The sequence below is a fragment of the Meles meles genome, chromosome 1, assembly GCF_922984935.1.
Source record: "Meles meles chromosome 1, mMelMel3.1 paternal haplotype, whole genome shotgun sequence".
Lineage (NCBI taxonomy): Eukaryota > Metazoa > Chordata > Mammalia > Carnivora > Mustelidae > Meles > Meles meles.
In genome coordinates this window covers 114,855,467-114,872,909 of record NC_060066.1, presented here as the reverse complement: position 1 = coordinate 114,872,909, position 17,443 = coordinate 114,855,467, and the positions used below count along the sequence as shown (strand labels likewise).

Genomic DNA, 17,443 nt, shown 5'->3' with positions numbered 1-17,443 from the left:
AAATTGTGTGTTTTAATGCAATTTTTTTTTTTTAAGATTTATTTATGTGGTGGGGAGAGGGGAAGAGGGAGAGAATCTTCAAGCGGACTCCTCGCTGAGCGGGGAGGCTGGGGAGCCCAGTGCAGGCTCCATCATATCATACAAGCCATGAGATCATGACCTGAGCCAAAACCAAGAGTCGGAAGTGTAACCACCTCAGTCACCCACGTGTCCCAATGTGTCATCTTTTAGAATTTAATTTCCACTGAGTATGTTTCAATTTAATTTGATTTCTAACCAGCCTGTTCCAAAGACATTGTTTAAACATTAGAAGTATAAATGAAATGGAAGTTTTAAGTAAGTTATTTTTCAAACAATCTAAGGGTTTTTTTTTTTTTTTAATGAGTTACATATACATATAAATGCAAACCTTTTTAGGGTTATAATATCTTTCCGTGATACACTGAACATTGCCATTGGTAGTTGTGAAGAAGAATAAATGAGTCACCAAAGCTTGTTTGAAAAGTCAGCATAGAGGCCCAAGTAAGTAAATACATGTTAACTTGGCAGTTGGTTCTTTCAGCCTTACCATTTCTGTGTTGACACTTAAATTTTTCTCCTCAGATTTGGTTGACTTCTCTTGCTGAAAACTTGCCTGTTCAGTTACTACCAACACTTGTGTTGAGATGACTCCTGGCATCACCCACCTTGAAATACCTTGTCTTTATAGATGAGAGAAAGCTAAGAGAGACATATATGAACAACATTTTTAAATAGCTCTAAAAAGTAAGCTATACATCTGTTCAGACTGAGGTCCTTAATAGCACCTTTTTATATGCCTGTAGGCTTTTGTCAGCACCATTTGTCATCTATTAAAACCTTAGTTTTAAGAAAATTCATACTAAAGGAAAAATGAGTAGTGTGGTAGCTAATTTAGACTATAGACTTTTCTCAACTTTCACAGCAAAGATCACACTTCTTCAGTTCTACTTTTAAAATCCAGGTTAAAAGTCTTAAATCATTAATAATATACCATGTCCTCTACATCTTTTTCTGAATGTATAATCCAAAATTAACAAGTTCTTTAGCTATATTACTTTAATTCAAACATTGATTTTGTTATAAATTTGTGAGAGTGTGTATGTGGTATTTGTTTATGTGAGTGTATGTGTATCTGTGGGAGTCTGTGAGAGTGTGTATGAGTGTGTGTTGTGGTACATATGTGTCTACAGGAGTGTGTGTGTATGTGGTCTTGTATATGTCTATGGGTATGTGTATGTGAGAGGGTGTGCTGTGTGTGTGTCTGGGAATGTGTGGTCTGTGTGTGTGTGTGTGAGAGAGAGAGACTGTATGGTCTGTGTGTGTCTGGGAGTGTGTGTGTATGTGTTTCTAAGAGTGTGTGGTCTTTGTGTCTATGGGAGTGTGTGTGGGGCCAGGGTCTGTGTTTCTGTGGGAGTGTGTGTGAGAGAGAGTGTGCATGGTGTGTGTGTGTCTGTGGGAGTGTATGGTATGTGTGTTTCCCCGTATGTCTAACTGCTGCTCTCTAGTCTTGCTCCAGGCCCCTTGGACCAAGCAGCAGTGCTTAAGGTCTAGAGGTATCCTGGAGTTTGGGGGTGGTAGTTGTGTTAGTTCCTAGGGCTGCGTTAACAAATTACCATAAACTTGATGGCTAACAGAAATTTATTCTTTCCTGATTCTGGAGACCTGAAGTCTGAAGATCATTCCCTCTTGTGGCAACATAGCTTTAATCCTTGTCTCTGGCTGCTCATGACCTTCCTCCCTGTGTGCCTTAGGGTCTAAATCTCCCTCTCCTTTCTCCTGCAAATTTCAAGTTACTGGATTTAGGGTAGGCCCTAAATCTAGGATGATTTCATCTCAAGATCCATAATTGATGACATCCCCAAACACCCTGTCTCTAAACATTCTGAGGCTCCAGATGGATGTGAATGGGGGAGGCGGGCACACTGTTCAACCCACTACAGTAGTATTCAGTTAGGTTCCTTTTATTATTATTTTAGGGAGAGAGAGCTATGGGGAGGAGCAGAGGGAGAGGGACAAGCAGACTGTGGTTAGCACAGAGCCTAACGTGGGGCCCAATCTCTTGACCTGGACGAGGTCATAACCCAAGGCGAAACCAAGAGTCTGAGGATCAACCGACTGAGCCACCTAGGAACCCTTAATTAGGATCTTTTGATCCTAATTAATCCTAATTTAATGATGGCTTAAAACTAATATTCCTTAAAAAACTAAAATAATGTCCCTTTTTGTTATCTAAAGCCTGCACATTCATTATTTTCTTGATTTTTATAATGTTTGTGTTTACATCCGGTACTTCCATAGCATCCCCCATGGAAGGGAGTCACTTTGTGGGAGACTTTTGAATTTTCTCTCACTTCTCTTTCAAGAAGTGATGAAATTAGAACAAGCCTGACCCATCAGCCCATATTTAACCAAGAAACATGGGATTGCACAGAACATAGCGCTTCCAGGTATGTTTGTGCCCAGAACTCCAAGAGCTTGTGCTTCCGGCCTCCCTACAGTAGACCCAGCTGTCTCTTGCTACCTCCAGCCAAGTCTGTTTTTTCCAGTTCCAACTTCTCTGCCCATGACGTGGTGAATGAATTCGAGTCAAGCAGGTCTCAAGGTCTAGGATGAGGGAGGTTGGAAGCCCTGTTACTCTCCATTCCAGCTTTACCAGTTATAGCGTTGCCTCAGGGCTTGTCTGTTTTTACTCGGTCATCTAGGAACTGTAATGGTAATCAGAAAAGATATTAATGTGCTATTTTTAAAATAAAGGAATTTCAGCAAAATCATTGTAAAGGAGTTCTTCACCAAATCCTAACGAAGAGTTAGAACCCAGATTTCCTGACTCTCTGGAGTTGGTTTTTTTATGCTCACCTTAAAGACCCCTTTAATAGAATTTAGATTGGAATATGCCCAGCATTATAGGTAACAATTATTGTTTGTGTCAGCTCTATCACTGTGGCTTGCAGTGCCCATGGGGAGGTCGGGAATCCTTGCCTTCGTATACACAATGCTATTACCTGTGGAGAGCAAGCACGAAATTCTTATAATCCATAGTGTTTCTGAAACCTTCATTAAACAGTTTGCATTACCTACTGGAAAAACTACAAAAACTCCTAAAGTATCAGTATATAAAAATCCCTGCCAGGTCTAGATAATATGCTAGTTATTTCCTTCAGTGTCTGTTAATAAATGCGAATTAATCACCTTCTACTTGCACTTTAAGCTCTGTAAGCTGCCAAAGTAGATGATTGATCTTATGGGTGACTTTTAAAAGAATGTCTGTGAAAAATCACGAAGTGGTTTGTTCGTTCACGATGGGGCCAACTTACAGCTTTGTTGTATGATGTGCTTCCGACAGGTGTGTGGACTTTGTTAACTGTCTCACATCGGCAGTCCACGGGTGCATCTTACTGGATTTTCTTACGCACCGCACTATTCTAGAACATGTTGTTACTATGTTTTAGATCGTGTGAGTGAGGCGAGTTTCATTCTGTGATGTGTTTTTCTTCAGAGCTCTTCAGAGTATGCTTTTGGTTTCCTCTGCTGCTGTAACTAGCTCATTTGATCTTGTTGAACTCTAATTGAAGCTCATTTCTCTCTCTTTTATTTTCAGATACTTGTATCTGCTGTTCTCCAGTGATGACCTTTTACCTTTAGACCACTGGGTATTCAATACAGAGGCTCATCCTCTGCCCGTGTTACATTTAGCCAACACCACACTTTCAGGAAATCCTGCTGTTCGATGAAAGCAGCTCCAGAAAGACCATTCTCACCTGTGTTTTGTTTACATGGACCACTACAGAAATTAGTCTGGAGAGGGGGCTTTGGGAAACCTGGACCTCATAAGTCACCATGGCAGGGTGAAACATGACTGTGCCCCACAGGACTTTTCAACTTGTAGATATCTCAACTTTGAAATGATTCCATTTTATACCTGACCAAAACGTATTCTGGTATGTGTAAGACAAAGACCTGGTGTGCTTGGATTCGTAAAGAGATGGTCACACGGGAAATTTTGCCTGTTACTACTATATTGTTTTTAGAGTCCTGGAGTCTGGACTGCCCAAGAATAAGCCAAGAATGTGGAGCACCTTGTGGGAGTGAGAAATGGCCTTGGGAACCAATTCTACATGTGTTCCTTCCAAAGCGGAGCAGCTTTCAAATCAAATATTTACTTACTGGTTCTCCCCCTTTTCTCCATTTTTAATAATGGAAGGAACTAGAACAGACAAAGAATGGTGGAACTGCATTGAGAGCAATGAAGACTGAAAAAAGAAACCCGAGTACCTGTCCCTGTTTCAATTTTCAAGTTCCCCATTGGACGACCAGACTGGCAACCATTTCAGATCCCAGTGTATCCCATTGAAATTTCTTGGTTAAATTTAATTTTCTCTGGCGGCACGATCTCACAAAGAATACTCTGCAAGTCTTTGTCTCCATATGGAATCATTGAAACTGGTATTTATCACAACCACTACTTTTGAGCCTGGGTTTGGGATTTTGTGCATGTTCATCAGTCTAGTGTTGGGAGCATGACCAAAAGTGGGGGAATCGCTACAGTTTGTCGCCTTGAAACCTGTTCTAAGAGAAAGCCTTGGTTTTGTTGGGAGGAGACATTTTTTCCCCCAAACCAGCAAATCTACCAAGTGAACTTTATCCACTTTAACCTTGTTATAAATTTAGTAAAATCCCTCAACTTAATGACTTTACGTGGCTTGGCAAAATTCACCATACTATTACGCAGCTCTGATTTTACCCAAATTCCTTTTACAACCTATTAAATCAAAAAATACAATGAACCTTGCTTAAACGCTCTATCTGGAACGGGAACAGGGGAATCCTTTATTTATTATCTCATCAGATGAGTGAGATTTCACAAATACTTTACATAAAAAATTTATGTAAAAAATGAAATTCAGCTTTTATTTTCTGCAAGGGTATTTATAGAAATCCAAAGAAGAGCTTCAAAGTAATTTTTAACAGAAAAAAATGTGGTATAATTAATCATATTAACTAAATTCGGGATATATCTAAGGGAGTTTCTCTTACCATCAGTAGATTTTGCAGTGATACTTATTTTTAAAGAAATTACTATTTCTTTATATTTGGGGGGGAAGAACTTAAATTTTTTCAAGAATTGTATTGTAAGATAACTATGCTTATAAATTTTCTGTCCCTTGAGTTTATGTCATGGTACAAGACACTTTTTCTTTACATTTAATACAAACAGCTTCCATTGACAATAAAAGTTGGGAGCAGTGTAACTAGTCTAATATTTACTCTGAATTTGGAGATTTCATGAAACAGTGGGGAAGAAGCCCACCTTGGAATTCTGAAGGCATATTTTCTTATTTTGATAGCTTATCTGTGTAACCTTTTAGCATGTAGTAGATTTAAATTGGAGAAAAGATTTAATAAATTAGTATAATTATTTTCTAAGGGTGATCATCTTATGCCACCAAGAGTCAGACAATCCTCACGATTTAGGAGATGATCTGTAAGTGGTAAATGTCCCTTTTTCTCAGTATATCTATAAAATAAGGATGTGGAGTCAGTGCATTATTTACGTTTTTAAGAGAGTTAAATTTTAGCACACATTTTTAAATTGTAATATCTTTTACTATTTGAAAGATTAAAATTTTTAAATGAGAAGGGTAGATGACTAACTTGAGAAAGGGAGAGTATTTTTTTCTCAAAATGTGTTGGCCTTCCTCCTAAAAATAGCACAAGTCCACTTACGAGTCCCTAAAAAGTGTGAACAACTTGAGATAGCAAACAGCCACTGGGTGCCTGGCGGGGAACCCACCCACACTTTGTTCAGAAGTGTGCAGAGTAAAGGGGCCTCCTTGGGCTCGTGGGAGCCTCTCAAGGAAGGAGAAGACAGAGCCGCCTCCCCGCCAGTGCTGGGTTTCTAGGTCTGGGCTGACTGGGGCTTAAGAGGGGGCAGAGAGGTGCCAGAGCATAGCCAGTCCTCGCCCAAGCGAAAAGTCTGAGAGGGGCAGGGGATGGGTGTTCTCCACTGCCAGCTCCCTTCCCTGTGATGAGAGAAGACTAGCGCTTCTCACAATGTTTCCATTGTTTTTTTCTCTGAATACCAAAGGCAATTAAAGTCAGCTACAAATGACTTGCCAGTGTCATGTTTTGTTTTGTTTTTTAACAGATTTTAAAAATTATTTCCTGCAGGATCAACCCTTATCCCATATTCCACTTAGTTTCCAAGAGTATATTTACTTTCTACAGTCGTCCCTTACCATCTTTTGCATTTTGTAGACCTATTACTCAGGTTAAAATACTCGTTACATGTATAAGACCTTCACAAAAAGCCTACAGATGCTCCTTTCCAGGTGCCTCTTCAGAGAGCTGACACCTCACTTTGTGCCTTTGGCACAAATGTGCTAAGTAGATAGATCAGTTGGTACATAAAAGAAAAAGAGAGGTGTTGAACACCCCCTCTACTTCCTACATTTCTCTTTTACAATTTTAGAGTCATACTTTTTTGTTGAAACCGGTCTAAAGTTGTTGAAGCCAAGCGAATGCAGCCCTAACCAAAAAGTCATCTCTGCGGAAAAACAAGACCCCAGTCAGAGGGTTCTTGTTTTCTGGTGGGTTGCATGTATGTACTGTTTTATGTCTGACACCCACTTAATGCCTGTCTTTGAGCAGTTGTTTGTATGTAAGAGTGAAGCCTGGGTATTAGAGGAATGTGTTCCTTTTGTGGAAATGTTGGCCCTCATTTCTTTGTGATGTCAGCTAAGGCAACTCTGGGCTGCCCTTGGTAGATCTTAACCAAGCAGTTTGGAACTGTGACCATCAGCTTCTCATCTCCACTCTCCTTTGCCAATGTCTTTGTCCGAGCTACAGATTTATTGATAAGACTGTGCTTGCCATTCTTGTTACGCAGTTTCTCCTTCAGCCTGAATTTCTGTGAATGAATGCACGAGTGAATGAGAGAATGAGTGAACAAACATGGCGTCCCTCAGCATGTGCTGAGCATCGTGCCAGGCACACTCAAGCATTAGAACGTTTGTGATTCCGCTGGCATTTTCTGTGTAAGAGTAATTCATACCATTTTAAATGTTTTCCAGTATGAATTATATTACAAAATCCTTAATTTTATATTTCATTTAAAGAGGAAAAAAATGGCTTATAATATATTTTAAGCAGTGTGTCACTGTATTATACTAACAACTGTAATTGTAGTTAATAACTAAAGTCTCTTGGAAAATGTCAAAGAAATACTTCTGATGCAACGTTGACTAAAATATTTACTTTAGAAATAAAAACATTCTTATTTTGCTATATATCTTTAATTATATAATCGAAAATTAATGTTTTGTAGAAATGCTGGTTATTTTCTATTCAAAAAATTTTGTCACGTAAGTCATGGGTAAAATCTGCAGTTGTAAATTGTTCTTGCTCTTCTGAGGGTCCTTGTCACGGTCCCATGCTGTTTAACATAAAGAAAAATATACTAAAATATGTCTAAGTTCCAAATAACAAGTTTCTAGTAATCGTATTTTGAGTTCTTCTTTTTCATTAGGTCTCCTTTCCTTCAAATTCTCTAGCTCATATCTTTTCCATTATTTACACAGATATTATACACAAATACAATTATACACAGATTTTTAATATTGTCTGTGTTTGTTAACAAACACAGTTGTTAAGTAGTTTTGGCTACACAGATTGTAAGCAGAATGGTTGAGTAGCCAAATATGATGTGGAAATATTTTAATGTACTTTTCTGGTTCAAGAACACAGGTGAAGATGATCTTCTGTTACTTCAGCTCATTCAGATGATGGAAACATTCTTTGATCTGTGAAGGGTCAGCAAGCTTTTCTGCAAAGGGCCAGATAATAAATACTTTAGGCTTTGTGCACCATACAGTGGCCTAGCTCTACTACTCAGTTCTGCTATTGGAACATGAAAGCTGGTATAGACGATACATAAATGAAGGGGGTGTAGCTGTGTTCCAGTAAAACTTTATTTATAAAAACATAGCTGGATTTGGCCCATGGGTCATAGTTGTTAACCTTTGATCCCAAGTTTAATTTCTGTAAGATCTTTATGTAATCTTTGATCTGCATCTTTTCTCTGTTTGAGTTACATAATTCATTTTCAAAGCAAAAAGACTGGTGTATGTATGATTGTATGGGTTTGTGTAACCTAAAGCTATGTATTTGTTGTCTTGAAAGTAGATCTACTCTTGTGGTGTCTGTTCAGGTTTCAATCTGATACGACCATCATGAAAGAGGCATTTTTTGTTGTCGTTGCTGGTGGTGGTGTTTGGGGGGTGTGCTGTCAGCCAGTTTCCTTGCCTTGTCATTTAATGCTATAGTTCCAGACACCCCATGTGAAAAGGAGGGTCTCTGTGGTGTCAAAATACTGTAGTTTCTCCAAGTTGGGCCTGCTGGTTGACCTTTGGATCAGGACTCTGGCTTCCTGGAGATGCAAGAGCTTCCCCCACCCCTTGAGGACTCTCAGGTCCCTCCAAGGGGAATATGATAAAGTCTCTGACCTTTGTGCTGCAAAAGCCAATCTCTTGAAAAATTTGAAGCAACAGAAAATGGGTTATGTGCCTCATTTGCCATTTGGCAAGCCACTCTTCCTTTTTCAGACTGCAGAATGGTGCTGCCTGTTCCCTCTAGAACAGCCTAAATCTGAGTGCAGAGGAAAGATAAATCCAGAAGGAGAGTTCCCTTCTCTCGTGCTGGATAACTTGCCTCAGATCCTTAAGTCCATTGCATTATTTCAGAATGTCAGTATGCCTCATATCTAAATGAAAGCATCCCTCAGCACCAGTCTGTTTCCACAACTGAGCAGCTCATCTCTTAAACTTTGCTTGAGCCCGGCAGCACTCATGAAATTACTCCAAGTTACACGACACCATAGTACTAGTATATACGTTGCAGTGCACCAGCCATCATGACAGAGAGATGTTTCACTAACGGGTTTATCAAACAGGCATTTCACTCTTCGGAAATTCTAGAGGAGGGGAAGCCTGTAGATGAGCTGCCTTTCTAGGTCCAGCATATGCAGAGTGCTTCAGTTCCGTGGGTGTTAGTGTGAGCACACACACACACACTCACAGAAACCCACATCTATGCATGTTAATATGCACAGGGTTTTTATCGCAAATGTCTTGCTGCTACTGAATCCTACAGCAAATTGCTTTCCAGGACACTCCATGGAGAGAAGTTGAGCTCACTTTTGGGAAAAATTATTTCCTAGAAAACAAGTTAGTTTTTGTTGGATTAATTAAATAAGGTATCCCCCATTTTAATTACTGGATTTGGAAATTGAAATGCCATTCCTCAATCTCACTGGTCTCAAATTCACTGATAAAATTTTTCCCTTAATTAGTAAGCGGGGTGAGTATAACCCCTAGATCGGTACCCACTGGCCGCTCTTGAACTGATTTCCAGTCATGTCCTCCATATGTAATTTTTATAAATTAAAGGTAATATTGTATATTAAAGATCAAATAAAGGTGTTCCTTAAGTGAAAATCTGTTTGCTCTTCATTCGTACCCACTGATGGCAACAGAGTTCAGTCTTCCAACTTGCATGACAACTTTGGCTTTTATAGTAACTGGTAGTCTCCAGTCTCCTAGCTTCAGAGAGCATTTCTTTTGGCTCAGGTAATCGTTACATTTATTGGTTTATTGATTTTTTTAAAAAAAGATTTGTTTGTTTTGGAGAGAGAATGCATGTAGAGGGGAGGGGCTGAAGGAAAGAGAGAAATAGAGACTCTAAAGGAGACTCCCCGCTTGGGAGCCAGCCCAATGCAGGGCTCAGTCCCAGGACCCTGAGATAGTGACCTGAGCCCAAGCCAAGAGCTGGACACTCAACTGACTGAACCACCCAGGCGCTCCTGTAAGGGGTAGTTTTTACCCTATCTGATTTTGAGAAATGACAATCTTCTAGTGTTACTGTGCCTGGTACCGCTAAGATCCAGTCCACCTTCTGAGGTCATCAAGCTTAAATGCTCCTTTAATCACTGGATCTCATTCCGTCACATTAAAATCTGACCTGATTCTTGAGCAAAGACGGGCTTCGGGGGGGGCTTGAGGAATAGGATCAGCTAGATTATAGTGGTTTAATCTCGATAATGTAAAGACACAGGATATCTAAAACCCTGAGCCCATGTGGCATCAAATAAGGTAGCAGTAAAACTTGAAACAACTGGTTTACAACCAGGGTCTCATTCTTTCCAGCACAGTGGATTTCAGCTTGATCAAAATTTCAAACAAGGGAATTTATGTTGTGGCCATATCAAAATTCATTGCAGCCTTACCTCTTCAAGAGCAACGAAAACAGGACCAGGTAAAAGAAGAGAAGGTCTCTGGGTAACTGGGATTGATAAAATCTGGGCCTCTGCCAGATACCTGAAATTTCCATCACCATTTTATTAGGTTAGAAAAGACTGTCAACATGCAGGTAACGTTTGTGTTAAGAGAATGGGTTTGTCGTAGAAACATCATAGATGAGTGATTACTGGGGATAAGGGTGGGGGAAATGAAAATACCGGCCACAGGACACCGACGTCTGTAAGGTAAGTTCTGGGGATGTAATGTACGGATGGTGACTAAAGTTGACAGGTCTGTATTACATACTTGAAACTTGGTGAGAAAGTGGATTTTAATGTTCTCATCACATACAAAAAGTATGTAAGATGGTGGGTATGTTAACTAAGTTTATTGTGCTGGTCAATGCACAATACATACTGTAGATCAAATCATAGGCAGCTTAAGTTTGTACCCACTTATGCCATTTCTATCTCAGTAAAGCTGTTTTTTCTTTCTTTCAGATTTTATTTATTCATTTGACAGAGACAGCGAGAAAGGGAACACGAGCAGGGGGAGCAGCAGAGGGAGAGGGAGAAGCAGGCTTTCTGCTGAGAAGGGAGCCCGATGTGGGGCTCAATCCTAGGACCTGAGCCGAAGGCAGATGCTCAATGACAGCCACCCAGATACTCCAGTAAAGCTGTTTTTTAAAAAGCATGGAACCCATATGCTTTTTTTTTTTTTTAAAAAAAAAAGCTTTACTGAGATGGAATTGGCATAGTGTGTAAGATGAGAGCATCTTGTTGGCCGACCTAACACAATTTTTAAAAATTTTGTAATAAAATACAACATAAAATGTGCTATTTTAACCAGTGTTAAGGGTACAGTGCCTTGGCCTTAATAGTTACATTAACTATGTTGTGTGAACATCTCTATTTCCAAAACTTCCTCATCACTTCCAACACATCTCTGTAACCATTAAACCCGTTCTCCCTTCCCCCTCCAAAAATTTCAATTTCCTAACACCCAGAAAATCACAATTTTCTTTTCGGTAAAAAGAGTATAATATAGGATTTTCAGGAGAATTTTCAACTGAGAAAAATCCATGTACCTGGTCTGGTACAACTCACAAGTTCTGTTACTGTTTCTAATTATTTTTATTAGCAGATCAGAGTAATAATTTCTAAAGGAATAGAAAAAAATTTTAATGAAGAGGGGAAGGCATGGTTGCCTGTGTGGCTCTGTTGATTAAGAGTCTGACCTTTTTTTTTTTTTTTTTACAATTTTATTTATTTATTTGACAGACACAGCAAGAGCAGAGGGAGTGGGAGAGGGAGAAGCAGGCTTCCCACTGATCAGGGAGCCTGATGCAGGGCTCGATCCCAGGACTCTGGATCATGACCTGAGCTGAAGGCAGATGCTTAACAACTGAGCCACCCAGGCTCCCCAAGTGTCTGATTCTTGATTTCAGCTCAGGTCTTGATCTCAGGGTCGTGAGTTCAAGCCTCGCGTTGTAGCATTGTACTCCACTCAGGCTGCGGAGCCTACTTAAAAAAAAGAAAAAAAAAAGGGAAGGGCAGTTAGGGCAGAAGAGACCCAAAAAAACCATCTAGTTCTACCTCATTTTATACATAAGGAAATTGAAACCAAAAGAGGGGTAAAATGAAGGCATTAGATAATCTTTAAGATGGTTTTCCAGTTTTATCATTCAGGATTCTATGAAATAAGACGTGCAGTTGTGTCAGAAAAAATTTAATGACAACCAAGTATGGTCATAATATATATAAACCAAGCAGTTTATTTATTTTAATCAAGCAGTTTAAAAACTACAGAAATTTTTTTTTTTTTTTTTTTGCTAAAACACACATCAAAAAATGTACACTGGGGGCGCCTGGGTGGCTCAGTGGGTTAAGCCTCTGCCTTCAGCTCAGGTCATGATCTCAGGGTCCTGGGATCGAGTCCCACATCGGGCTCTCTGCTTGGCAGGGAACCTGCTTCTTCCTCCTCCTCTCTCTCTGCCTACTTGTGATCTCTGTCAAATAAATACAATCTTTTAAAAAAATGTACACTGAACGTGGCCATTATCTTTGTGGGGTAAGAGTATAAGAATTCATTTTTTGATATTTGCTTCTTTTAAAAAAATACCAGTGTTCTTGAGGTGCAATTTACATCAGGCTCTCCCACCGCAAGTGGGAAGTGGTGGTTGTTGAGTGAGGTTACAGGAGTATACAACACTCTCAGTCCAGAAAGACCCAGCATGCCCACTTACAGTCAGCCTTCATTCCTGTCCTAGCTTCTGACACGCAGTGATCTATCTTTGTCTTTATGAATTTGCCTTTCCTGGCTATTTCATATGCATGGCATCATTCACGTGTGGTCTTCTGCACTTGGCTTCTTTAACCTAACGTAACAAAGTTTTCAAGCTTGCTTGCTTGCTTGATTGATTGATTTATACTTTATCAGTGTTCCTTTTGATTGCTGGAAATAACTTCATTGTGTGGACATATCACTGTGTCTCCACTCACCAACTAATGAACACATGGATTGTCTCCGCTTTTTGGCTATCGTGAATAATGCTCTTATGAATATTTGCCGACAAGTCTTTGTGTGGACATAGTTTTTCATTTCTCTTGGATACTCACTTAGGAATGGAACTGGTGGGTAATATGGTAAAGTTATGTATAACTCTTTAAGGAACTGCTAGACTGTCTTCCATACTGTTTTTACATTCCCACCAGCTTCTTACAAGCTTCTCCAGATCCCCACCAACACTTGCTGTTCTCTCATTCCTTATAGCCCTTTGAGTGGGTGTGAAGTTGTTTCTCAGTGTCGTTTTAATTTGCATTTCCCTAGTGACTAATGACTGAGTATCTATCCTATTAGCCATTCCTGTATCTTTTGTAAAACGTCTGTTCAAGTATTTTGCCCACTTAAAAACTAGGATTGTTTATCTTATTGCTTTGTAAGAGCTCTTTATATATTCTGTATTTATTTTCTTTAACATTGTGATTTGTCTTTTCATTTTTAAGGGTGTATTTTGAAATACAAAATACTTTGATAATGGGCAGTTTATCAAGATTTTCTTTTATGGATTGTCCTTTTGTTGCCTAATCCAAGGTTACAGAGTTACTTTAGACTTAACATTTTCTTCTAAAAGTTTTATAGTTTTAGCTCTGACATTTAGGTCTAGGATGCATTTGGAGTTAATCTCATGTATGGTAAGGGTCTAAAGTCACTGTTGCATGTGAGTAATTATCCTAGTACCATTTATTGAAAAGACTGCTCTTTCCCTATTAAATTGCTTTGGCACCTTTGTAAACTATCAATGGATCATAAATGTAAGATTTTATTACCGGATTCTTAATATTGGTTCCACTGATCTAGGTCTTTCCTTGTGCCAGTACCGCACTCTATTGATTAGTATTGCATTAGGGCAGTGGTTCTCACTCAGGCTGCTTTTGCCCTACTTCCCCCAGGAGACATTTGGCAATATTAGAAGGTGTTTTTGGCTGTCATGACTGCGGGGGAGAGGGAGTGCTGCTGGCATTAGTGGAGGGGATGTCAGGGGCAGAGGTAGTATTTATTGACTTCTTTCTTTGCCCCCCGATAGTAGTTCACTCTTAAGTTTGTTTGCATATCTTATAATTTTTTATTGAAAAATGGACATTTTAAGGGTGCCTGGGTGGCTCAGTCAGTTAAGCACCCAACCCTTGATTTCAGCGCAGGTGCTGATCTCAGGGTTATGGGATCGATCCCCGAATCAGGCTTTGTGTTCAGCCTGAAGTTGGCTTGTCCCTCCTGCTCTGCTCCTCTCTCCTACCTCTGTCCTCTCTCTCTCAAATAACTAAATAAAATCCTAGAATGAGAGAAAGAAAAAATTGGACATTTTAGGTAATATATTTTTGTAGCAACTCTGAATTCTGCTCTGTTCTCTACCTGAGGAGGAGGTGCTTGTTGCTACTGCTGTTTATATTTGTTCAATGATTTCCTTGGACTAATTGTGTGGAGATGATTTTTCCCGGCCACTTCTGTTTCTGCTCAGTTTTGTATTTTTAAATCTTGTTTATATATATTTTTTATTAAAAAATTTTTTTTTTATTTATTGGAGAGGGAGAGGCAGAAGGAGAAGCAGACTCCCTGCTGAGCAGAGAGCCTGACCAGGGCTCCATCCCAGGACCCTGGGGTCGTAACCTGAGCGGAAGGCAGATGCTTTACCCTCTGAGCCACCCAGAGCTCCTAAATCTTGTTTGTATTTTTAGATCTGGCTTGCTGGAGTCATCTCTGTCAGCATAGCTTGGCGGGGTCAGTCAACAATTTGCATAACAAAAGTTGTCCTCAAATACCTTTAGCTGGTAAGGGTTTCTACCCTTTGCCACCACCGATCTGTGTGTGGGTTGGGGAACACATTCAGCATTCAGGCAGTTGACAAGTCTTCCCTAGCTTTGTACCCTGGGCCCTTGTATGTGTATTTTGCCTGTGTCACTCAGCCATGAATGTCCAGGGCTCCCTCTGGTCTCCCCTGAATGTGTGCTCTGCCTGGCTTTTGTGCCCCTCCTTCCAGCCCACTCGGGATGCATGGCAAGCTATAGTATGGATTCCCTGGATCCATCTCCCTGGGACATTTCTGACCAATGTGCCTGCCAACTTGTTGCTTGTCCCAACCAGAACCCAGACCTCAAGCTAGCGGGGTCACCTTTCCCATTTGTTCGCCACTGAAGTGGCTTCTGTCTCTAACAATGCCCAAGGGCATGTTTTCTGCACACCAAAACAAGTGTCGGCTCCCAGCTTCCCCTGCCTCTGGTACAACTGCCGCCCGCATGGAGCCGGAAGGGAGCAGGAGCAGGAAGCTGGACTAGAAAATTTGAATGTGATACATAAGATATTGGTATGGTTATTATATTCCACACACATTTATCGAGCTTCTACCCACTGTTTCCAGAGCTCTAAAAAGCTTCAAAGATACATGAATCAAAATAAATAAATAGGGATGCCTGGGTGGCTCAGTTGGTTAAGCCGCTGCCTTCGGCTTGGGTTATGATCCCAGCATCCTGGGATCAAGTCCCACATGGGGCTCCTTGCTCGGCAGGGAGCCTGCTTCTCCCTCTGCCGCTGCCTGCTACTCGGTCTGCCTGTGCTCGCTCGCTCTCTCTCTGACAAATAAATAAAATCTTTTAAATAAATAAATAAATCACCCTCATCTAGGAAGGGACTAAAATAAATCACCCTCATCTAGGGAGGAGGGACTTGGCCTGCTTAGTATTATGACAAATGCTCTAGTAGAGGAAGTCATTGTGTGTTTTGTGTGGTAGGAGGAGCGTGTAATCAAGCTTAGGACAGGCTTGGAGGGGAGAGGATGGTCAAGATCCTTTCTTCAGGTCACTGACATTTAAACTGAAGTGAAGCTAAGGGGGAAAGGAGCTATCTGACTAGGCAAAGATAGCTGAAGAAGCCAGGGGGTATGATTTCCAAACGTGGGAAGATTAGCCTCGAACTTGAGAAAAGACATCCATATCCCAGGGACCCATAAAACCCATAAAACCTTCCTGTCCTACAGTCCTTTTCAGACCCCGAGACTGCTCTGCCCATGGCCCAGGTAGGCCCAGGGGGACCCCGCACCAATGGTCCTGGCAGTGGCTCTCCCTTCTGAAAGCCTGGGTTCAGCCATCTGCAAGGAGAGAGGAAAAAAAAAAAAAAAAGAATGTATATAGGAAGTGGTTAAAGGACTCCCCCGGAAATAGCTCTCAAAAATATTCATCAAAACTTTGGATGACTCCAAACTAAAAGAGCGTGGGCAGGTTGTTTTGAAACAGTTCAGAGGTAGAAAGCCAGAAATGCACGCCACTAGAGGGCGGTCATCTCAATTTCTTTTCTTTTTATTCATTTGATCTTCAGCTGGCTGGAGCTTGGGAGGCTCGGGCTGTGGTGAAATCTCTTGCTTATGTTTTTCAGTACACCCTAACGTTGGCTAACAGAGGATGCCACAGCTCCTGGCTGCGGAGCAAAGTGAGACTAAGAACTCGCTGGGACCTCCAGTGGCCCCGATACAGTCCCGCCAGCCCCGGAGCTCATGCCCCACCGACGCCAAGCCTGCCACGAAATGTTTGCCAAACAGAAGACAGATGTCATCTGAAAAACCCTTTAACATTTCCTGCCAAATATGACCCCTCCCTTCCTTTAAAGGCTTTGACCTAATAGGTACAAGTTATTAAAAGATGGAAAATATCTCCAATCAGAAGAGAGACCTAGAAAAATCCTAATTTGAACCCTACTAGTGATTTTAGCTCCCTTGGGACACATTGCAGAAGAGTATATGTAATGACCTTCTATAAGTCAAATGATAATTGCTCACATGTTTCTTATTTATACAACTCCACTTAACGCCTTTTGGAATTATTTTTTCCTGAAACATTTGAGCATCTATGTGCCAAGAACGATGTCTGGCGCTGGAGATCCTGCACCAACTCTGACGCGGGTGGATCTGCTGGGCTAGAAGAAGGTGCGCCGGAGAGGCAATGCTTTCTAGCAAACCTGTGTACCCGCTGCCACTGGAGCTTGGAAGAGAGCATTTCCGGGGTGGGGTGGGGGGGCCGTTGCGAAGGAGGCCCGTGAGCAAGGGAAGTGAATTCTCCTAAGCAAGGAGGAGGTTTGAGGACAGGAATCGCACCCTTGGGAGTAGACAGAGCCGCAGGGAAGTGCAGAGGAACCCAAGCCACCCTAGTTCCCACTCACAGAGAGGAAGCATTGGACTGAAGTTGGAAGAGGGAGAAGCTTGTTGGATGTGGTAGGTAGGAGTCCGGCTGCAGCAAACAGGGAAAGGGAAGGTCGTATTTCAGACAAGGTCGTATTTAAGGCAAGGACGAGAGTGCCTTTTCCAGCCACCAGACCTCCGAGTGGCGCCGGCCTGGCGGTCTGTGGCAGCGAGCATGGGGCTGACCCCACAGTTACCCTGCCCATCACCTGAGACCTGCGATCTGCTGCAGAGAGCTGGGCTTTTCCTCCAGGCCAGATGGAGCCCTGGATGACTGAGCGAGGGAGACGGGATGGCTCTAGTTTTGAAGGGTCAGCCTGGAGAACCCATCGTTGGGGGCAGTTAAGAATCTATTGAAATAATCCTGGTGAGGAACCGTGGCGACTCAGACCCGCAGTGAGGGCTG

At 41.3% G+C, this 17,443-nt stretch overlaps 1 protein-coding gene across 2 annotated transcripts in view; it reads left to right on the top strand.

Moving 5' to 3' along the window:
- The window catches only part of MAN1A2 (mannosidase alpha class 1A member 2), a 196,081-nt gene extending 179,609 nt beyond the window's left edge, over window positions 1–16,472 (top strand). The window contains exon 13 of one of the 2 annotated variants that reach the window (XM_046006715.1): window positions 16,239–16,472. In XM_046006715.1, coding sequence (XP_045862671.1) covers window positions 16,239–16,248 — 10 coding nt within the window. In that variant the 3' untranslated portion in view covers window positions 16,249–16,472. Of the gene's footprint in view, window positions 1–3,619; window positions 9,507–16,238 lie in introns of those variants that run through there. The other variant, XM_046006706.1, reaches the window with a different exon arrangement.
- The last annotated feature ends 971 nt before the right edge of the window (window positions 16,473–17,443 follow it).